Below are 24,758 nucleotides of genomic sequence, written 5' to 3'. Positions count from 1 at the left end.
AACAAAGAAAAAAAAAAATATAAATATATATATATATATATATATATATGTATTGTTTAAAAAAACATGAAAGTAATTGAAATTACCTAAACAATAAGTATAAATTACAATTAAAAATTTTGGAAAGGCTCATCTATTTAGTCTAAATTCTATTCTAGAACTATTTCCTTGGCACAAAATGATTATTACATAAAACGATCATCTATTAAATTTAAACTTGAGATACAATGTTATAAAATCTATACTAATTTAAAAGGAATTTAATTTCACGATGGAGTATTATATTATATAACTTTGTGTTAATACATTTAATAAGAAGTAAAAACTCGAAGCATACATGTGGAAGTAGGTGACAGTTGTATTTTTTTTAATCTCTGTAGTCCAACAAACTTATTTGATTAAGATATCCGAGGTATGCCACGTCACTAAGTGAAATACTTAAAGATGTAAATATTTAGTGCTGTTATTTAGTAATTATCTACTATTTTATCTAGTGATGCCCAAAATCTTACTACTTATAATCTATAAGGTCATTCAAAATTAGATATGGTTATTATAGATTGCAGATATCTCTACTTCTTTATCTTTAATAAATTAAATAAGATATGAATTCATAGTTTACTACTTCGCCTTTACGCCTTCGCTTATGCCTTGAAATCCATAATAACATAATAATGTATGAAAAGAAAATTATTTTCAATAAATTCAAAAAGCCTTAGTATTTATCAGTAGAAGTAAGCTCGGTTATTTTGAATCATATAGACTCACTATATTTGGCAAATTTGAAGAACTAGACTACATTCGCACAATATGAGTATAACCGATAACGTGAGAATTTAACACAAAAGGTAAGCTTTAAATACCTGTAACATTGTAACGGAAGCATTTTATTACGTTTGAGATGGAAATAGTTTGTTTACAATGTTCTAGTATATAAGTGGTATCGTAATATTTCTAATGCTATAATAATTAAGAATACGACGCAATGTTATATAGTATAGAACTCCTTGATAAAACTTACTTCCTCACGCGATAAGCTAGGGACAATATTGTGGAAAACTATGAACCGATAAGCAAATGCAAATAAACAACTACATGTAAGAAAATTTATCAAAGTAAACTAAATGATATTTTCAATGAAAACAACTAAGTAATTGAAGACAAACAAATAATGTTTCTATTAATGGTCGATGACATACTGAACGAATTTTACTTGAAACGAAACGCATCACTCAATGCTTCAAACATCAAAACAATAGTGAAGTTAGTTACGTGTCACGTGTGTGAAGTTTGTGTTTGTGCGCGATGGCTTTTCGAACTGCAATGTCTTCGAAAATACCTATGGTGATTATATTGGGTGCAACAGGAACGGGGAAAACTAAGCTAAGTTTGGAATTAGCTCAAAGATATGGAACAGAAATAATCAGTGCCGACTCTATGCAAGTAAGTTTACTCTAACCTCAAAATCTTTTCATATAAGAGTTAAATATGATGTCTTCAGGAGTAAATCGTATTCTGTGTTCGTGTTTTTATAATTTATAAGTCAAGTTATATGAGAGCAAATTTTAAAATGTGAAAATATGAATATTAGATATAAGAAAAAATCGAATAAAGTACAGTAAATATAACCCCACCGACTTCTACACAACAAACAGAAAACTGTTATAAAAATATGTTATAATATACAAAGGCATAATGATGATGATAATACGAAGGCATGTTTTAACCTCGTTTGTTTTAATACTTAATACAAGTGTTTATCTAAATGATAGTTGTATAAAGATGAAACTCCTATGATGCATTTCTTGTTTCATAAAATTGACGAATTAAACGTTATAAATAACATTTATAAGCAACAATATTGACAGAGATTAAAATATATGTGATTATTTTCTCTTGAAACCTAAGTCACCATTCTTCATTCTCCTAAACTTACTTATAATGAATAGATGAATACACCCGTTTAACTTTTAAAAGTATGTCAGTTTATTTTTATATAATTCTAAATCATTAAAATTGTATTATCATTCCATCAAATAAATAATTTTTTACAGTACCACATATGCCTCGCTCAACAATAAAAATTCAGTGAATTGAATACAGAGGGATGATGATGTATGGATATTAACTCACGTTACACTCATGTGACTGAAATATAATGAAAAAATATTTAAAAAATGCCACAAATTTGGTGATACATGTAAGAACATTGAGAAAACCCTGTTAGGAAAATGCTTGTTAAAGTTTAACCTCATTCTGATCATACAATAGATATCAACCAATTAATAAAACTTTTGTAAGTTCGTCGTCATTTTCTCTATATTTAATGATGTTTTAGCAAAAACATATAAAGTGTTTACATAAATTATCAATCGTAATTATGAGAATAATAGAATTTTGCGGAGAGTGATATGTTCTACTAGCCTAGCTCTAGAGCTAGCTAGATATTCTAATTTCAGCAAGATTATTAGTTTATTGAAAAGAAATTGGTGAGTTCGATATAGTACTTAAGTATTAAATTGTAAATAACTACTATCCATCCCGACTTTGCCTGTGTTACAGCCTGTAGCACTCAGGTACACATCCAACAATGAAAGAGTTTTTGAAATTGGCTGTCATTCTTGACATTAGCCTGTTAAAACAAACAAACTCTAGGTTTATATTACGAGTAGAGAAATAAAAAGCTGTATGTAATTATTCAATTTCTGTTAATTGAACATTATTAACGTTTTCATTATGCTAGTTAATTTATATTAGTATGGTTACTATAATTTTTTTTTTATTAACAGAACAAAAAAAGGAAGTAACAAGTTAAATGTTGTGTAGCAAATAAAGAAAAACCACTGAGGTTTAAAGTAATAATAATAATAATACGGGCTCGTTTTCCGCAACTCGACGTCAAGCGCCTATTTTGCGTGAAAGAAAAGGAGGGGGGTAGCCAGTCAAAGCTGGAACCATCCCAGCTCCTCCATGAAGCTAAGCAGCTTGTGAGGGCTGCTGAAAACCTCTGGGAGGTTTAAAGTAATGTGCATATTTATTTGAGATACATGGATCTGGCGTGATTGAATGCCTATTCCTCTCTTCCCACAAGTTTCTATCTTTTTAATGCAAAAATATATTGTTATCAGAGCACAATTTCATTGGACGCCCAGCAAAAAATTAATTGAATATTAAACAAATTTTACCAGTTTTCTTAATTTCATTATTTTCATTATCATTTGTACTAGAATGTATGTTTCAGTCATAGGCAACTTTTGTGTGTGCTTGAGGGATATAGGATAGATCGATTGGAATCTATATATTGCAGCTGAATAACATTGTTGACAACGGACTGTTTTTTTAGGGTTCCATAACCACAGGGTAAATTGAGTAAATCTTACCCGTAAGACTTTGTCTTTCTGTCTGTCTGTCCGGCTGCTATCACCAGTTTCATGAACCATGATAGTTGACAGTTGAAATTACGTTGAATTGGTCATAAGTTGGATGGGCAAACAATGTTTTTTTTTCAGTTGCTCTTGAGATGATTTGTACGGAATTATACTGCTTGATTTAAAACACGACTAAATTCTCGTGTCACTTAGGGTTACTAGTGAACAATTAATACATTACAAAATGGGCTTTTTGTATATTAAACACAACCAATTTTTAATTTTATGTCCTAACTAGTTTTTAACATCATGTCATGAACTTAATTTATTAAAAACTCGTTTGATAAATGATATTACTTTATTTTCATTAGCCGCTTCCCCAGGCTTCGCTCGGATAAAGTTTGTGTTAATCAGAATCGGTAGAGATGTGGCTAATTGTGAGAGAATCATCAAAATCAGTTCAGTAGATTTGAGATTACCTCCACCAAAATCACAGGCTTCTTTTAATTATTGGTATGTAATGTTTGTACAGGATATACTTACATGATCATTGTAATTTTGTTGCTTGTTAAGCTTTTACTTATTCAAAATATAAAATAAACCGGTAAGTGGGAAAGAATAACAGAGAGTGTATATATATATTCAGGTTGCGTAATTAAAACAAAAGGTAAAGAAAAATGTAGTAAAACGAAACCAAGCGAAGGAACTAGACATCAGTGACACATAATTTAGTTTTAAAATTGGCGGTTGGCGGTAAAAGTGACACTTCCGCCATGTTTTCTCCCGCTAAGGGTTCCATAGACGATAAGAAAGCGAGTTCACGACCCATCTGCGTCCTGCAGATTTTAGAACATTTAATGAACGATTTTATTTGTACGTTTGCATATACTGGCGATAATAATAAACCTGCATAATTTATGTATATCAATTATTTTAAATTGAATGGGAGCTCTGTTTAGGGGAAAGGAAGAGATAAATCTAGATAAATTGTTGGCGGGAAAATATCGTATTTTTTATAATTTTCACCCAACTTCAAAAATAAAGGAAGCTACTCTCAATTCATCTGATTTTTTTTTTGGGGTCTGTTACTAGAACTAGTCTGGAACTTTCAATTGGGTGATGCGATTTCGAATTTTTTCGTTTAGTTTGAAAACTGATACCTCCCTTTGCAATTGGGTCTATTTCTTAAAATTTGGTAATGGTTTAGTTATATATTATAAAAAAATATTGCTCTTTAAACAGCTAAATACTACAATGTATTAAATTGATTTTTTTTTAAGCCGATATGTTGTCAGAAGATAAAAATATTGCCTTATTGGTAAATGATAATGTACTGAATGGATATCACAACACTGAGAGATACCACTCTGATATATTACTTTTTAAATTATCTATTATTACTCATTATGATCCATCATAAAATACACTTCATACCACACACCGACATGTGCGCTTCGTATTAAATTACTTTACATTTTAGCAACATTGTTTTAATTGTCCGAGATTGTTTAAGATAAGAGATGGTGGTGGCTCAGTGGTTAGGACCTCAGACTTGAAGCGAAAAGTCGGAGGTTTGAGACCAGACGAGCGTGCAAGAAATAAATTGATTTTTCAATTTATCACATTATCCACATAATCACTGCTCACCGTCACCTTGAAGGAAAGCATCATGTGGAAATCGACATGTCGAAGCATCAAAATTTCGACGACCCACCAGCCCGCGTTTGGCCAGCGTGGTATATTAAGACCTGTGATCCCTCATAGGAGGCCCGAGTCCCTGCAGTGGAAACATAATGATGATGATGATGATGATGCTTAAGATTCAAGTAATCATATTTGCTTCACCTATATGTTTGTACCGACCGAACCGATTGCTGTAGACTCGATTTTAACCGACTTCAAACGGACAGATTTAAGTCAAACTCTGTACACTTAGCAAGGATCGATGATAACACAATAATTTTATGAGTTATTTTATAATCCTGTTAAGGATAGAAAAGTAAAATGTGCTTTGACGAGACAATTTACCGAGTTGATTCTATGATTTACGTGTTTTTTTTTTTTATTTTAACTTTTAGCTTAATTTTTTTTAGCCGAAATCACTGTTGTTGGGAAACTGATAAATATAGATTATATGTAACCAGACTATCCTAGTGTATCATTTTTAGTTGTTAGTAATTGTTAATTAACTTAAATTAAATGCATTTTTAAACACTCCACACCACATCCGAAATAAACCGTTATAAATGATATAAATATAGAATATAAATATGCAATCGTCCGTTGCCAGTAATTAAAGAACATAAACAATTTATAATTGCATGGGAATTTCGCAGTGTCCGAGTTTGTCTACTCGAATTATATAAGACGTCGAGTAGCCTTCGTTCAGGTCGCTGTCACTGCAGTATATCTTGGACAATCAGATAAATCACTAATAATTGATCAATGGACACATTTTGTATGGAATTGAGGGTATATAGAATACGCAATTATTTGATAGAATTGATTGTGTAGGAAAATTTGAATCAAATCTAGTAGGCGATACGCAAGGCGGACAAAGCTTTAAAGTTTTTTTTTCTTAATGTCATAGCGGACAACTGAGCTGGTGGTTCGCCTGATGGTTAGCGATCACCACCGCCCATAAATATTCGCTGCCCGTTTTTAAAGGGTAAGGGATAAGGAAACGTTTGATGACTGGAAAGAAGGAATGGACTGGGAAGGTTGAGAAAAAGGAAATGGGACCCGGTGGTTTCCCACACTCACCGTACGAAACACAATAGCATGCTATTATTTCACGCTGGTTTTGTAAAAATACACATTAGTCAAGTTAAGTAAGTTTTTGATATTATCTAATAATGTATCCCAACTAGGTATCCATTACGAATTATTGACAATACAGATTTAGGTTAAAAATAAACATCGTTATATCACGTCATAGCTTTATCAACTAAAACCTTTTTATTACTCAATAATTGTAAAAGATCCAAAAAACAAAACGTGCCATAAATACGAAAGCATCAGAGCAAAAAAAAATTGTTGATCATCAAATTCCCTAACCCTGTTGTAAAATGAATTTTAACGTACGTATATCGGATTATGTAATTACCCTTCCAGGAATTGGGCCAATGAAACATTTTACCGTGCATTTAAACGAGTCTCCGAAATTAGTGCCCACGTAAACTCTCTCATTAACACCTTTCTGCGACTTTTATAGATGAGAAGAATGCGTTCAACGAACTAGATTTTAATGGTCACTTTTAAAACACTCCGATCGGGAATTTTAATATGCATTCATATCGCTGTTGTAACCTTCTGTTTGGTGTTTTATTGATATGCTACATCTTACTACTGAATTAGTTTACTGCTACTTTAATGGAATGTTTAATCTGTATTAGCGGGCGCTCAGTGGTCGATATTCGATCGATATAAACGTAGTAGTTTGTGTAATGTTTTCTAATTGTTTTTATTAAAATATGGTATAGAGTTCACGTATTTATGCATATAATATATCTGTGCATATGACTTTATAATGTTAGGCGTATATTTTTTCTAGTATTAGGTAAATTTTGTACAAATAGGTTGCTGTTCTTAGCAGAAACGTCTTCCAAGTAAAGCTTATTGCTCTCAGAGACTCACTTTCAATATGCTATATATCTAATCAAACAATGAAGGTAAATTAAAATCAACTCTTTATTAACGGCTCCAACCAGTAGAGGAACTCTGCATTTTCTTGCCATGCCAATGTCTTCTACTAGATTCAAAAGACATTGATTATGACCACTTTAATATATGACCAGATGAAGTGGTAAATGAAACTATATTAAAAATAAATAATATAATGAATAATTATCAGTTTTTGACAGTGGCTGATCTAAGTGTACTCGTATGTACATACTATGTAACCTTCCAGTAGTTATAATATGATACACAAATGTATCATTTTATGAGTCTTTTATGTCTACTGCTTTTAAGCTATCTGATTCAATATCAGCGGTGACCTCAAAATATTAATTACTAAACTTACATTTTTAAGCATTTAAATTTAGAACTTAATAAATGACATCGTAATATTTTGCAACATTTCAACATCAGAATTAACATATAAAATTGATTGTTTATGGATTTATGCAAAATTTGTGTTTCAAACAAAGGAAACGATGGTGTTTAATTTAATTCAGCAGACGACCTTACGCACGCTTTGAATTAAACCTTGAAAAACTGAATCCTAGACGAAATAAAGTCTATTCAAGGTAGGCTGGTTGGAATAAAACTGAAATAATAAATATAGTATAAAAACTAAAATATACGCTTAAGTGAATGAGACTAGATTGTCTAACTTGCTCTTATACGGATAATATAGAAACTCGGGAAATTATTGCATTATCTTTGATAAGTATGAATTAAATCTGCCTGTGGATCAATATCGATTCTAAAGGATTCAGATACACATAAACTTACGGATATTCAGGTGATGCTTATAAAAGTATGTTATATAGGAGTGAGCGGAAAGTTAGTCTGAATTACAGATTCGACTAACATCGCATTATGTTAAGCGGTGACTGATTGTATACACAAATATTCCACTTTTACTCACTCTCGCTTTCGAGAATCTTCGCCGATAATCCATAATTTACGTAATCTTGATAAAATGCTCCTTGCAAAGTGAAGAAAAATATATTTTTAATACAATAACATATTTTAGTTCTAATACATTTACCGAATCGTTGTGTTCGTTTACCTTCTATAAGTATGTATAAAAACAATCGTAATTCAACTAGCAAAAGGTTCGTAGGTTGCGTAAAAGAAACGCAAAAATTATGAGTTGAAGTTGTGATCTTAGTTCAGGTTTGTTTTTCCACAACCACATACGCTAATCATATATATATAGATATGGCCTTATGAAGTAGTAATTAGTAAATATGCCTACCTCGATTCCTGAATTATTATTCCTCCCCACATTAAGTTCAGTTTCGTTTGAAAAAGATGTTAAAAAACGAATGAACTTAATATTGATAAACCGTATATTTCATTCTGAAAACCAACAAGAAACTCTCGTACAAAATAAATACAAACTATCCATAAAAAGCATGTCTGAAAACCATAACCCGCCATCGCACCTCGCAGCACGTAAGGTAGACAACAATAAAACTAGTCGGCCAAGGTCTCACGTTTTATCTGCGGATTTGGCACATACTTTCGGCAAGTGTGCGATTTCGGCCAGTTCGTCTGTTAGCATTCCGCGGTGGGTTCGTCGTATTCTCCAAGGTTGCGCCACCTCGCGGTGCCTCCGGTGTGGCGGGTTGACTGTACGGAGTACTGCCTGTGGCGTAGAATGTTCTAGAACGAGTCCTGGCGGGAAAAAGAATTCAACGGAAAATTCATGTGATAGCTGTTGCGTAGAAGGTTCTAGAACGAGTCCTGGCGGGAAAAAGAATTGAACGGAAAATTTATCTGGTGGCTGCAGCGTGGAGCGTTCTGTCCTAGAGTGTGGTGGGAGAATAAGCTCCCAACGGAAAAGCGATTTGAACGCGTTTAAGGGTTATAAAATACTATCTGCGCACCGCGGTTTACCCGCATAAGGCTGTATCCCGTAGGACTATCGGGATAAAAATTTGCCTATATGTTATTCCAGTTGTCTAGCTATCTACGTACCAAATTTCATTGCAACCGGTTCAGTATTTTTTGCGTGAAAGAGCAACAAACACACACATCATAGTAGGATTAGTAGAATAGGATTTAGGAGGACTTCTGAAATGTGGAAAAATAAAATCCATATGAAAATTCATCATCATCGTTTCATGGGGTCTGAAATCAATAAGATATAGACATTATTTAAAATAAAATTGTTTAATTTTAAAATACCTACCCAAAATTACATAACACAAATCTAAAGATATGTTCCCAAGCCTAAAAGTTTGTAATAATAACATGAATAAATAAGTGCGTACATCGAAAAATATAGGTACAATAAATAGGTCGTCCACGACCCTGGGGAGAGGTAGCACTCCCGATTCAAAAATGCGATCAAATGACAATAATTTGTCAAATACAAATAGAATAACGCGAATTGGTTATAAACCCAACGAGTTATCCAGTTACAAAACCAAAAATAAATTAGTCGAAGAACATGCTTCGTTTTTGGTTATGTCGGTTATAAAGAAAAAAATACAATTCCTTCTAAACTTACTACATTTGTAAAGCGATTTAAGAAATCTGTTAAGGTTCCCGTTGAAATAAACGATTACACACCAAATAGACCTATTGTGGCGAAAATAAATAATTTTCTTATGAAATATTCATATTGTTATATGAACATGAAAAATATACTATCTTTCTACTAAATCTTTGAAATTATTTATGCTTATGATAATTAACTTTTTTATATACTATGTTACTTTACACTACAATAAATATTTAATAACGAGATTAAAAATGAATACATGGAAAAGTCTGTGCAAGAATAACGTTCAACTAAGTAATTCAACTTTACAACGACAGTATCTTGTTGCAAAAGGTTTCATTTATTTAATTTAATATTGAAAAAAAGAGTTTCATCAACATTGGTTCAGTAGTTCTTGCGTGGCACCTGAAGAAGTACACACATATACAATACTTATAAAACAATAGTATTGTATGCTGATGAGATACACACACCACTTTGTCATATATAAGGGAAAATCAGAATCTAGGTTTTACCAAAGCCTATGAAGCACGAATATCGTTCAAGGTCGTGATACCTTACATGGCTTTAAAAATATTTTCTTCAAACGAGTAAAAGATAAATAATAAAAACAACTCTCGTTTTCATTCGGTTGACGGTTTCGTGTTAGCAGTGTAAAATATAAGGTTAACGTGATAAGCGGCTACGGTCAAATCATACTAATATTATAAATGCGAAAGGTTATAAGTATGGTTGGATGGATGGATGGAAAACAGCTTATCGTATCTGTATAACATTTGGTACACAGATAGATTATAGTCTGCATCAGCACACAGGTTACTTTTTACCCGGGTACCAGGCGCGTGACTCCGCGGGTTACAGCTAGTTACGAGTGTGTAAAGAATGTTTTTGAGGAATTTTTGTATCGAGGAAATGTAATGGCATTCTATTTAATAACGTTTAGTAACGGCTCGAATGAAGCGAACAAAAAATAAATAAAAAAAACCAAGGAAACTATAATTGTAATTACACCAAAAAAACTGCTTATTTGTAAATTTTTCTATGGTTTCAAAAGGAGTTAAAATGCACAATACAAACTTAACAATAATAATTTTATTTACAATTTATAAAAACGTATCATTGAAGAATAGGTTAGTCTGCCCAAAATGTGACATGTATTAATTTTATATGCTACGGAAACTTAAATATAGCAAATAAAAGCCAAAACACAAACCAACTGTGTGGTGTATAAAACCAAAAAACTCGAAATTCCATAATCCTGCGAGACGCTCACGCATACTTATGCAAATATAAGTCACTTTGACTTTACCCATAAAAGTGTACGAACTGTCGTGCAATGGGCGTTTAGGGTCTGACGCATCATGAGATCATTCGCGCCCAGACTAGTACGTAAAATGGGCGTAGTATTGATATAAACGATACACCAGATTTATGGAAATATCTTATATAGTATTGCGTAGCTTATAATTGATTAAAGACAAGGCACAGTTTGGCAAAATGCAGGTTTTGTGAGAAAAACGATTTGTAAAAAGCCCGTATTCTTTTCACCTTACCCTTCTACTGCCCATACCTGTAAATTCCCCTCATAAGTCCTTTATTTATCACGTTTTGAAGTTGATAATCCATTTGCAGAGACGTAAGGCCTCTGCAAATGGCCGTCGCCTCAGCATTCTCTGTATCAGGCACCAGCTTCTTTGCCGACTATAACATAAAAAAATCAGTTAGTTTAAATAGAAATTCTTTATTGAGCAAACAAACCAAAGCATACAGAAATAAGTACTATAAATACAAATAAATAATCCGTCATTGAAAAACTCACAACAGGTCGGTCAATGGCAATTTAAACCTAAAAGTGAATAGGTACTCTTTCTGAGTTCCTACAGAGGAAGGGTTGTCGCGTACATATCTATAAATAAAATAATTGTATATTAGCATTACATTAGTAATTAAGTGTCCAATTCATAAGCCAAATGCATTAAACATATTGAATTGTATGAATGAGTCAATGAAACAAACAGTAAAAATGTGTTGTAATGCAACATTGTAGGAATACCTACCTAATGAGAAATGTTTTCGAGTAAGATGCAAATTGCAAGCAGAGAGGCAGTTACACTTTAAAATGTCAAGTTTCTTGTATTGGCAGTAATGAAAGGCATAAACCGATTATAAAACGTCTTCTCCGCTGCAATTTTTGTTAATTTAATAATATGAATCTGAAGAGATTTGTTGTTAAATCTCAGGAACTTACTACATTTATTGAAGGAAGGCTATAGGCTATATAACATGATGTTTGTGAAACCGCGTGGCACGGCTAGTCCTACTTATATTATACATAAATGCGAAAGTTTGTAAGGATGTGTGTGTGTTTGTTGCTCTTTCACGCAAAAAGTACTGAACCGATTGCAATGAAATTTGGTACTTAGACAGCTGGACAACTGGAATATATATAGGAAACTTTTTATCCCCATACTCCTACGGGATACACACTTACGCGGTTGAAGCTGCGGGGCGCAGCTAGTGTAATATAAAATCATAATTTGCTATCACTATCAAGTAGTTTAACAAATTAAAATTTCAATAGCGTATAATTTATAGGGCGGAAGAGCAATAAAAATTACCATATATAATACGTACGAACCATGTCGTTAAGCACCTCTTTATTCAACTACAAATAATACAATGTCAACGTGACGTCTGTAAATTTATGCGAATTTCGTAAACAAATATATAATAGACGTTTGAGACAAGGCTGCCCAAAGGTGATAATGAAATCATGTCCTTAATTGGAATGTACAATTTAAATGGTTGTGGATATAACAGTCATTACTGATTTTGGCCTTTTTTTTAATTGTTTAGATTTTTGTAGCGTTCTCGATACATCTTTTCTAATAATACAGATAAGAGCTGATGAATTTGTTTGAATCCACTTACCTCACGAACTACTGAATCAATTTCAATTGTGTTTTAGGCAATATATGCATCACGGACGAAGCCATGTCGGACAGTGACAAGTATTTGACAACAGATTTTTAGATGTATATTTAACTGTAATGGTTATTGAACAATGTCTCATATTAATATGGATTATGTCCAGTATAGGTAGCTACATTCAGAACAATACTCATGTAAAAGAAATATTTAAATTAGACTGCAATATTTTATGCTAATGAAACGAGTCGTTATAATAATTTGATCATATCTGCAAATACTAAACGGAAGTTTGTACGCAATTATGCCAGACATTCGCGTGTAAATCGCTGAAATTCAGAAGTAAATGTAAGCTACTCCCAAATGGGCTGGAATGGGTCAATTCATTTGTTCCACGTTGCGTGTACGATATGGTGTCATCGGTATAATTTTAGCCAACGAATCACTTGGCGTAATAAATATTCCTTTTGCTTCTATCAATTGGCAATGTTCCTAGCACTGTAACACTTTCGTATGCTTGGCGAGTGTCAACACTTTCCTTTTCTATATTAACATTTACAAATTTCCGTTTGAGGTGAAGATAACCAGTGGGTTGCATTGGGCCGACCTATTTGACTAGGAGTAAATATAGGCTGTCTATTTTCTTTATCAGCACGATACGTTGGTTCGTGTGTTTTATGAGCTATAAAGCGATTGTCTGATAGAAACAATATTATCGATGTACCAATAATAAAACCGGAGGGTTTAGAATTAGACAAAAATGTATTTAAGAAAATGCACAAAATAATTTAAACTATAAAACATAGAAGCCTGCGACACAGAAATGAAGCTTCACCGCGGTAAAAACTAGCTTAATAACAGTAACAAACACACTTTCGCATTTGTAATATTGATCTTATATCAAATGTTAAGGTATAAACTATAAACAGTATAATGATTATATCTTAGTTTTATTGCTGAAATACCGATTCTAAGTGATACCAGCAACATTAGGACTATCTGTTACATTATCAGCAATATAATTTCATGTTTAACAATGATTTATGATATCAAAATCGGCTCGAGTGCTCGAACATACGGCAGGCAAACTGTGCTAAGTTTAGTACCGGCAACTCCAGTATGCTTATAGCCTACATGAATTTGTTAACTGCATCTGATCCGGTAGTACATCAAACGATTTAATAATATCACCGAGACGACCTCGGCCAATGTCGTATTTTTATACAGCCGTCAACGTAAACGACTAAAGGTTTATCGGAATTTCTAATGCTCCCATGACAGTCCATTGAAATTCAATCGCAAGATTTATGCGTTATTAAAGCAGTTGTATCAACATTTATTTTTGAGTATATGTCAAGTTCTACTCTGATACAGCTACTTTAATATTTGCTGTTACATAAATGGTGTTTAGTGGTTCTAATATGGTTCATTTACCTCGTTATGCTTTTAAAGAAAACGCGATGGAATGCTAGAAAAATGTCATAGAATTTTAAACAATTGAATATGTTTTTACGCGGGGTTGATAAAGATAACGAAAATAGTTCTTTCGCTTTTAGACCTAGTTTATTTGTCACATGGATGTTTTGGGATTATTTTTATGCAAATTCGTTCTTGCTTTCTCTTTCAATTTTCTATTGTTGCCTTACGTGTTTTCTTATCTTTTCTGCTCAGACCTTACCTTAAATTATTCATCGTATCTTATACTTAAACTGATAGATAACAAATTACTCCAAATATAGATAATAATTATTTTCAAAACCACCGTCGTCCCTAGGGGAGATACTAAAATGGGACACAATGATAGTAATTTCTTATCAAACGTATAAGGAATTACTCAAATTGATTGGAAGCTCAACGACTAGCAAAACGAAAAATATAGTGGAAGTAAGAATCTGCTTCGTTTGTATCAAAGACAATGTTTATTTTTCTATGAAACCACGGTTTATATTCAACACGATTTAACGTCGAAGTATGTAGAACATTAATTATTTATTACAGCCATATTCAATGAAGTATTAAAAAAATATAGGAATGTTTGTATAAATAACAGAGTTTTCTTATAATTAAAACCTTATAACGTAAACAAAAAAAAGACACGTTGTGGCTTGTGTTTTCTTCATAACCTCCATTCAGGTACAAGAGACTAATTCAACAATGAACCTTGTTAATACTTGTAATAACAGAATTACGATTTTGTTTATTTAATACTGATTGGTTTTTATTTGTGACCAGGCTTTAGGCAAGTCATCGTGGGGAATGAGTAACCTTTCATAACAGTAATTGGATAAAACTAAATACGTGGTTTAATCACGGATAGATTTGTTCGCTTACGTGCTATATTTTGATTGGACAATAATTTTACTAGTAGTATATGTATGCTTATGAACTGTCCGTTCGTCCGATTAACGCCTTTAGAAAAACCTTATTAAATAATTATATGATAAGTAGCTGACCCGGCAAACGCTGTTCTGCCTTACTCTTATCATTAAGGGGTATGAAAAATGTATATTGGCTGATTCTCAGACGTACCTAATATGCACACAAAATTTCATAAAAATCGGTCCAGCCGTTTCGGAGGAGTTTGGTAGCTGACAGTATGACACGGTAATTTAATATATAAAAAAATGATTTTTTTTTATCTCAAAGGATAAGGTCGATTTCAGCATCAGTGGCATTTCTGTGTCTATCTATTCTCATCTTAAAATAATTGCACAGCACCCTGTCTGACCCTCGCGATGCTTCCACAATAAAATACCGTCCGAGTCCCGACGGCGAAGAAGCGAAGAAATGAAAGCGCAAATGCACTCCAACGATTTCTAATCTAGAAGCAATTTAATGCAAATGAAAAACATCTAAAAGGGAACTAACATTATAATTACGACATGATATTCCCATAGCTCCCGAACAAAGGCCACAATCGCAGTGTAATAGATTGAACAGATAGTCCCGACGGCAATGCCTTTTTTTTACTTATTGCTTACCACAAAGTCTGTAGACCTTTGTCTGGTGCACAAAAGATGGTACTATAGAAAAACATTAGTACGATTACTACAAATGTATGAATGGAATAGCACACAGATTGTAGACTTGTGTTGTCTAGTCAGATTTTTTTGGATATCATATGTTTAATTACGTCAGGCTGATGATTATCGCTTGTTTTGTTTTTGCTTTATATGTAATTTTTATGTTCGATTTGACGAAAAGATAACGTTTGTATATATAAATTTGGTGTAGTGTAGGTGTAAAAGAAAGAAAGAAAGAAAGAATTTATTCGGCTTCACATGAAAAAAAATAAAAACGATACAAAATTAATTAAAAATTAAACTATACCAAACAAAAGTCATAATTGCCACAAATCTGCTTGTTTATCTCCTAAAAATATATTTTATTTATTGGAAGAATAAGTTTACAAGTGACACATGCAATGTTCATAGTGTCATATATATTTATTTAATCTTACGTATTATATTTATGCTTTGGCCTACTCCTCTCTTCTAGCTAATTTACCTCCAGACATACGTCTGATCGTCTGGAAAAAGTCGCTATATAGCGACCATACCGTCAATTGTTTTAATTTATTATAAGACACACTGTTATAGCTATACAGTATAAATGAATAAATAAATAAATGTTTTGAAATTTTGATTTTTTATATGTTAAAATCAATTATCCGTTACCAAAAATTTAATTTTGTTTTCTTCCCAAAATTTTGTTTCTTAGAATCCACAGGTAAGTAAATATAATCATTCATATAGTATATAGCGAAAAGGTTTCAAATACGGAATTTCATCTCAAATGACATCGGTTACATCAATATTTGTCAAGTCAATGGCTTGCGTTCGGCATGCAACTAAAATAATAACAGCCGAATTAGGAACTGCTTAGACCACCAAAAAAAACTCCAGAACGTATCGGGGATCAATGACAGAAAAATGAGAGGCAAATTTAACATTCTAATCTAATAGACTTCGGCCTCGATAGGTCGCTGGCATATGACATCACGGACGCAAAAATTCCGCCCAACGACTAAATGTACAGAGCAGTAAGTAGTGACGTGTTAAGTAGTAATACATACGCATAGTTATATAACTGAGACCAAGTCTTGTCTCGTACTGAAGAACGAAAATTTAGTTTATATTAAAACATTTAAAGGAAAGTGATAGAGGACTTTCAGGAGAAGAAGAACACGAATTTATCATTCTTCAAAAATTTTCGTGGATATTATGCCTTCCAACGTTTTGGTAAGAGGTCGTCCAATCTTGGGAAAATTAAGACAGGATCAAAGCGGAATTTATTACGCTTCGTGCGATATGAATATGGAATCACGTATTATATTTAAGTAACAACTAATGCTGGTGTAACGCCATAGCGATTACAAACGATAGGAAATGGTATGATCAATTTTATTTAACGTTATAATGCCTCATATTTTCCCTTGATAAACATACGGATTAGTTGCGAAGGCCTAACTAGTAAGGAGGTTAGTGGATTACGGCGAAATTTGAGTAACTAAAGACTAATACACAGTAATAAATTATATCCATGTCTCATTAATGATATGCGTCTTTTTATCGACTCTCATTAGCTTCTTGACAATCAAGATCGTCGCGGATTTTCTATTAGCTATTATTAAATTTAAAGGTATCAATATCTATTAAAGTAAACGTGAATTCAATGGACTACATGTTGTAACACCTAATAGTACACCTAATAATAATAGAACAACATAAATACACAAAAAAATATATTTTTAATGCATTATACAATGTAGATTTGAGTATAATTACTTAATCGATTTAATCAGCCTCTAATAAGCAAAATATCTCCACATTCTATGGCAGACAGTTTAACGATCAATCGACAAGTCTATCAAAGCCTGAGCTTATGTGATTGTTTCTTCTAACTCATCTCAATTCTTTATTACCGTGAAATTCCCGCGCTATTCCTCAGCAATGTAAATAATTAGGGTATGCTAACCTTACATGAACAGCAACAGGTGCGGTTGGATTATCATAATTGCGGTCCAAATTCGTGGTAATCATTACGTGAGTTGACTGCGTGATTCTTTAATTGATTTGACAAGTGTTGAGTTGATTCGACACGGCTTTTGCCTTGTTAATTATTTGTTTAATACGTTTATTGAATTTCATAACAAAGTGCCTTAAAATCTATGCATTTTTTACGTTTCCTGTCCTACGAATTGACATTGGCCGGATATTAAAATAGTTTATTTTAATGTATCATTAAGCTATAGAAATCTCACTTAAATATTTCGTTATTGTATATTTTTGGTTGGTCACACATTTTTATTAAATGTTTGAATAATTTAACAGCCACTGTTTAAAGATCAAGGATTATGTCTATCTAAATATGTGCGAAATATTTTCTAAATGGATAGCCAATCTATTCTCGCCGGATTACGAGTTCAAGTTGTAAATTTAGTGGTTTCGTACAGACAGTTTTGCCTAGTAACGGGAAAATGTGTAGAGGACGTGGGTTGAGACGTGGGCGTCACCATTCGGGTTATTAAATCCGAATATTTTCGGGGTTCATTGGTCACTTGAGGAAGTCACGAGGTGCCGGGATGTTGGCTGCCGCTCCTCTGACGTTGGTTCTTGGTTTCTGCCGTGGGTGAAAGTTTAACAGCGATTTATATTGCCCTGGCATCAGACGCCTTTCGCCCACCAGTGCTGTTTTTCGTTTCGTAAAAGTATGACTGACAAGTATTGTTAAGGGTGGGGAGAGATTATTTGAAGAGGGCAATTTACATTGATATTAAATATAATTCCTCATTGGAAGTACCTACAACTAATTTTAATATTACCCATTTTGTATATTAGGCGCAATAAATAGAAATACATCTTATTTTAGACTTTTAAGATACGTTCATTATACTAAGTTTTTATAACGTGACTAATCATACTAAGTAGATTTGGAAGTTGCCCTACGTGTTCCATCTTTTCTCATCATGCGATTAAGTCAAAAAGATCAATCCTTAGACCAATAGTACTGAAGCGAATGTACGATGTACCGTAGTGTGCGCCATGAAACGAATCGGATTACAACATCGACTATTTCTGCATGAAAGTGAAATTGTTGACTCCCCTGACCCGCCATTGTGGTGCCTGGCCCGTGACACCGCGGCCTTGGTGGGTCATCGCATGGGATTGTAAACAAATTATGGTACGGCAGTAGTTTTTTGATTCTATGGCTTTGTTTATATGAAGGAGTATCGAATGTGACTGACCGAAGGTTGATGATCTGATTTTCATCTTTCTTTGGGGGTACATTGGTATTTATCAAACGTATATCAAAATGGTTTTTTCAAATATGAACTGTAGGTTTTTCAAAAACAGTACTGGATCCTGTGTGTATGTATGGTATGTTGCGTTTCATAATTACAATAAATAAAAGGTAATCAAAAAATTGTCCGTTTATAATTTGTAGCGTATTATAAATTCTATGTATTTTAAATTGGAAAGTTCGGATATATCAGATTTGATAATATGAATTATTTGTTACATAAAATCTGTAATTCGCTTAATTTCTAGATCGGAATACCTAGTATGTTATGTTATTCATTATAATAGGTAGTTATCCATAAGGTACACTATGACTATTGAATATAAAACTACCCCACTTATTTCATTTTCCGTTTAATATTTCTTATGACTTACCTACATCAGAATATTAACTACTTACTTCACGTACATTCATACTATTATATCTTACATTATCTGATTAAAACTGGTACAAACCGGGAAGTCTCCATGAACCAACTAAGGACACATACACGCGGATACCTTAACACTTAACAATTGTTGTAATAAAAAAAATTAAACCACCTTCAAACTGTCAGAACTAAACCAAACGGGACCACACAGAAGAAAAGGATTCATCATCTGTTCACACGTAAACAAGATATGAGAGGCAACAACCACAAAATACAATCGAATCGAGGTCGTCCTCCTTTTCTGAAGTCGGTACGAAATTTGCATCAACCGTGACCTTTGCGGAGTTCAGTCTAGTTCATTTTGAGCGGATCGAGTTATCAGATGTGACGTCAGACATACCTCCGCATTACATCATGCGACTGTCTGTCGGCTAGTGACATATTTATTTCACTTTGATGGATATGCATGCAAGTATAGTATGTATAGTCCTACCAATCCTAATAATAAGAATATTATAAATGCGAAAGTTTGTGACGATGGATGCAGGTGTATGTTGATGAATTTTCTCTTAGATGAAAAACAGTTGTTATTTATTTATTTCTTATTTGCATATATTTTAATTTGTAAAATTTGAGATCACAGTAGATGAAAAATTGACGTAAAGGGTGGCCTTATATCTAATATCTAAGCAGTGTCTTCCAACCAATCCATTATAATTAAACGTATTTAATAAGACCTTACGATATTTCTTTATTATTAATTTATCATTTAATTTTAAGATCTAATCAAAAGCATATCTTGATTTTCATTAAAATTGCATCATGTTTATATGAATACTAATCTATTTTTCGGCTATTGTATCATTCGTTGAAACTCAAACTCAAACTCAAAATTTATTAATTTAAATAAGCGAATAGTAGTTTTTTTTCCGTCCGCGGCTAATATAACAGTTTGACTTTTTCTCCGCATAGTTAAACGACTATCCTACTGTTCTCGGGTTAAAATGTTGTGCCAAATTTCATCTAAATCCGTTCAGTGGTTTAGGCGTGAAGATAGGACAGTTTTCTGTAAAACAAAGTTTCCTAGTATTCTTTCTAAGTATTGAGTCGAATTATCCTAACATCATAATAACTCTATAAATACATACATAAAACAAAGCAATTCTCTGATAATAAGAAAGATACGTTGTGATTTTAATTAAATGTAATATGACGCTTGGAAAAAATAATAGAAAAAGCTTAATTATAAATTATTACGTACCCATTATAGTTAGACAAAAACGGAGTGTACGTAGAGGTACAAAAACAAATTTAGCAACAACGAATTTAATTAATATGCTTTCATGCACATATACCGAAAATACACGGCTTCGTCTACCTTATCTACAGTAGGACTGTTTCTTCATAAAAAAATCAGCCTATTATTTTTATATGATGAAATTATAACGTAAATTGTATGTGTAACATGACGCAATAGATATTCAACGAATTTATCATGTGTGTTTAAAATCGTTACTAGCTTTTCGCCCGCGGCTTCGCCCGCGTAGAATTCGCTTATATCGCGCGACATGGTATGAAGTATTTTCTTTGCATTAAAAAGTATGGTTTGTTCTTTCCCACGTTTAGCTCCATCTTCATACCAAGTTTCCTCAAAATCGATTTGACAATAACGAACTTTCATCCCCTCTTTCAACCCTTTCTAACCTTTTTTCGCGATAAAAAGTATCCTAATTCCTATGTCCTTTCCCAAGTTCAGTTTTATCTTCATACCAAATTCTATCACAATTGGTTCTGTGATTTAGGCGTGAAAGCGACAAAGACAGACAGGCAGACAGACAGAGTTACTATAATATTAGTAGGTATATGGGAACATGCAATGGTCCGATCACTGCGAATACATTGCTGCTGTAATGGCAATAATTCGCAAAAGAAACATACAATTATCACCACGTATAAACCAAGTGATGTGCAGAGTACGCGTGTAAAATGTTATATAAAGAATATCGAGTGTACAGCCGAAATGTTGAATGCAAAACTCGCTAATATTATTCAAGTCGTCTAGCCTAACCGCGTGACGTTGCCCGCTACGACAACGACCCGACAAGGCCAAAATGTCGGTTTACGATCCTATTACACGTTTTACGGACTTACCGGCTGTAGGGTTGGCGATTCGGTGTACTTACACAGTGTTCCCGCACCCTCGTGGGCGTCTTGCTGCTGTGCTGTGTGAATGATTTATTTAACTCGGGAATAGGTTTATTTGTGCTGTTGTGAAACGTTCATCTTATCTAATATTATGAGGAGAGAATTGGATTTTTGTTCATTTGTTTGTTTTTTTTCGTTTGTATGGATTTAATATAAAAACTACTACTTCGGAGTGATCGTAATACATTTACTACATAACGCGGGCGAAACCGAAATAAACAACTTTTCATTATGTAAAATGGTTGCATATATGATTGTGTTAATTTCGCTTTTATATATTTACGATATCTATGGATATAAATTGGTTATAATTTTAGACTTTGAAATTTAATAACTTAATTAGTTTTAATTTGCAGGTGACAACCCTATCACTACCGGTAGTCTCGAAACTTTCCAGATAGTAGTAGTTTTTAATATCTATTTCCAGTCTAGATATCAAGGTAGCCATGGAAATAGAATTGCTTAGCAGCTTTATAATTTAATGGTAAATTATTTGCATCAAATTATATAATAAATTAGTTAATTAGTGTTAGTTTGTTTTGTTGCGTTTAACTTTGTAGTATTTGATTTATATTGTTCTAATTAATATGAAATAAAGTGATAGCATGATAAGGTGTTAGTATGACACAAATACGTAAATACAAAATATTTTTTTTATAATTACATTGAAACAATTAGCGTTATATATAAAAATTAATATATTTTTTTATATGTATATAATTGAACAGCGTTGATTTTTAACTATGTGTATACGAGATATTATGTATGTGATCGTATTTATTTATTTGTAAAATAAATATTTTTAAGACAGTGACTTAGAGAACATAAATTTAATTTTTACCTAAATTATGAAAGTTGTTATTTTAATTACTAGCGTGATATCTCTTTCTTTCCGTACCCAAAGAGTGAAACTATTACAAAGACTTCGCTGTCTGTCTGTCCATCTGTTCCTCTGTCCGTCTGCCTGTCTGCCCGACTGTCACCAGGCTGTAATCTCATGAACCGTGATGTTAAGACGGTTTCAATTTTCGTTTTCTTTAGATCAACAATTAATGAGATAAAACATCGTGGCTAAGCAACGGTTGGCACGGTCATAAATTGGTTAGGTGACGAATTTCTTTTGAAGTTGCTCATAAGTTTATTTGCACGACTCGCACTTCACTGATTTATCTTATACTAGCTGCGCCGCGCGGTTTCACCCGCGTAAGTCGTATCCCGTAGGAATATCGGGATATAAAGTTGCCTATATGTTATTCCAGCTGTCTACGTAACAAATTTCATTGCAATCGGTTCAGCAATTTTTGCGTGAAAGAGCAACAAACACACACACACATCCTTACAAACTTTCGCATGTAAAATATTAGTAGGAAAGTAGGAATAGTAGGTTATCTAGCCCAAACTCCGATAAAACGCTAAATTGTTTTCTTCATTGCTTCAATTGAGTTAGTATTATTAGACATAGATAGGGCAGGCGTAAGAGAATAGGTACAAGTAATCAAGACTGCCTATTGATGACCTTCTATGGCTTCTTCTTGTAATAAGAGGATTTGGAACGTAAATCCTAGGGCGATGGCGGATTGGTTCGCCGTGACTTACAGCAATTCCTAGGCACGCTGATTTTTCCTTTACAACCTACTTTGGATGTATCTGTGTTTGATTTTAAACCGACTTCAAAATATGATGTTATCAAATCGACTGTTTTTGACTTCGTTGGGCTCAGAAGTTTTGACTGGTCGATTTCGATAATTCTGTCTTCTTTTATATAAGGCATTTGTTTAATACATTTAATACATATGTATATGCATATTATGTACGTTTCAAAGGTTATTTTGTTGAGGGTAAGGTTTGATGTATGTAATTTTATCAGTTTCTCAGCTGAGTAACTAAAAAATAAGATTGAAAAATACAAAGATGAGCATAGTAGTTGATATTATAATGGAATCTGGAGTCTTTGCACATTGAGCCTCGTCCCACAATTACAAAACAACTACGCGTTTTCACTGCTACACTAAAGCGTTGTACTGAAACATATTTTGTTTTTTTTTTTATGTTTACCAGACCAAAAAGTTCCGATAAGCTAATTATAAATGCCCATTATCAACTCTTAAAATGGCGCCAACATCAAATTCACCCCCAGAAACCCTTTACTGAACACAGACGATGTAAATTAAATTTCTTATTAGCGATAAGCAGTTTCACAATGCTCGAATTTTTTTGAGGAACCCTATTATGTTTTCTTTTTATTGTGTACCCTACTGAAGCAGAGGGCAGAAAAATGGTTGGTGTAGATAACAGGATACCACAAACCTGCCCTTTTAGCGTCACGTGGAGCGCCTGGTGGTTGGTGGTTATAGTGAGGGGTGACAGCGGCGCAGAGAGCGGAGCGTTTGTTAATCTAATACTGTGAAGAATTTGTTAAAAGTAGGTGTCTTTTGGATCTGAAAAGATATTGATTTTTTAATATTAGCCCAAATATGGTCACAACAAAGTCGCTTTTCTCTTTCTATTCCTATGTGTTGGGAATTTTTTTAAATAAATTGATTCAAAGGGAAGGTTAATACCTATTTATGCAACGTATGTATATAACAATAATTATACCCGAGCGAAGGCGGGGCGGGTCGCTAGTCATTAATAAATATGATATCAGTTTCGTGTTAATTTCAGTTAAGTGTCATTCTGTTTCGCTACACCTTTTTTTTAAAACAAGCTGTTCGCCCGTGGTACATATATAACCTATATCACTTAGTGAAGTTGCAGCTTTCTAATGGTGAAAGAATTTTTGAAATCGGTCCAGTAGTTTTGAGTTTATCAATTACAAACAAACAAACAAATATAAAAATTCTTCCTTTTTATAATATTAGTATAGAAAAACAGTTAATATAGAATAAATAAACTGTGATCACCATCGCTTACGCTGCACAGTTTATTTATAACAGCAGCCTAATAGAAAGGAGCCCCATACGAATGATAATACTCAAACAACCCCATTAAAATTCCCTTCGTAAAAAGAAATGGGTTTGACATCCTGAACAGTAAATAATTCGATACCTTATCCCTTTGTAATAAGGTCGTAAAAGATTGGGTTTGACACAGCGAATGCGTATAGATATTTCGATTTGAACATTGTCCATATAATTTTAATGTCGAGTTTAAATTACATGTATATGTAAGCTTACATACGCATGTATTACAAGTACACAAAAATATGTTAATTTTAACACAAAATATTTGAGAATTTATTTACTTATCTGATATATTTTGTTACAGCATGAATATGACATAATTATTGCTGTGATTTCTTGTTGTATTCGTTGTAATATTAAAGCATAAAAATTGTATTTATGAATATGTAGAATTATGTTTTAATTTGAATAATTTTAAATAGGTGAATTATGATTTACAC

At 32.9% G+C, this 24,758-nt stretch overlaps 1 protein-coding gene across 1 annotated transcript in view; it reads left to right on the top strand.

The window, feature by feature from the left end:
• Window positions 1–1,264: 1,264 nt before the first annotated feature.
• The window catches only part of LOC119840737 (tRNA dimethylallyltransferase), a 171,155-nt gene continuing 147,661 nt past the window's right edge, over window positions 1,265–24,758 (top strand). Inside the window, exon 1 of the mRNA XM_038367456.1 lies at window positions 1,265–1,443. Coding sequence (XP_038223384.1) covers window positions 1,306–1,443 — 138 coding nt within the window. The 5' untranslated portion in view covers window positions 1,265–1,305. The remainder of the gene's footprint in view (window positions 1,444–24,758) is intronic.

The sequence above is a fragment of the Zerene cesonia genome, chromosome 7, assembly GCF_012273895.1.
Source record: "Zerene cesonia ecotype Mississippi chromosome 7, Zerene_cesonia_1.1, whole genome shotgun sequence".
In the NCBI taxonomy this organism is placed as follows: domain Eukaryota; kingdom Metazoa; phylum Arthropoda; class Insecta; order Lepidoptera; family Pieridae; genus Zerene; species Zerene cesonia.
The sequence above is the reverse complement of the archived record's forward strand: the minus strand, read 5'-3'. Positions and strand labels throughout refer to the sequence as shown.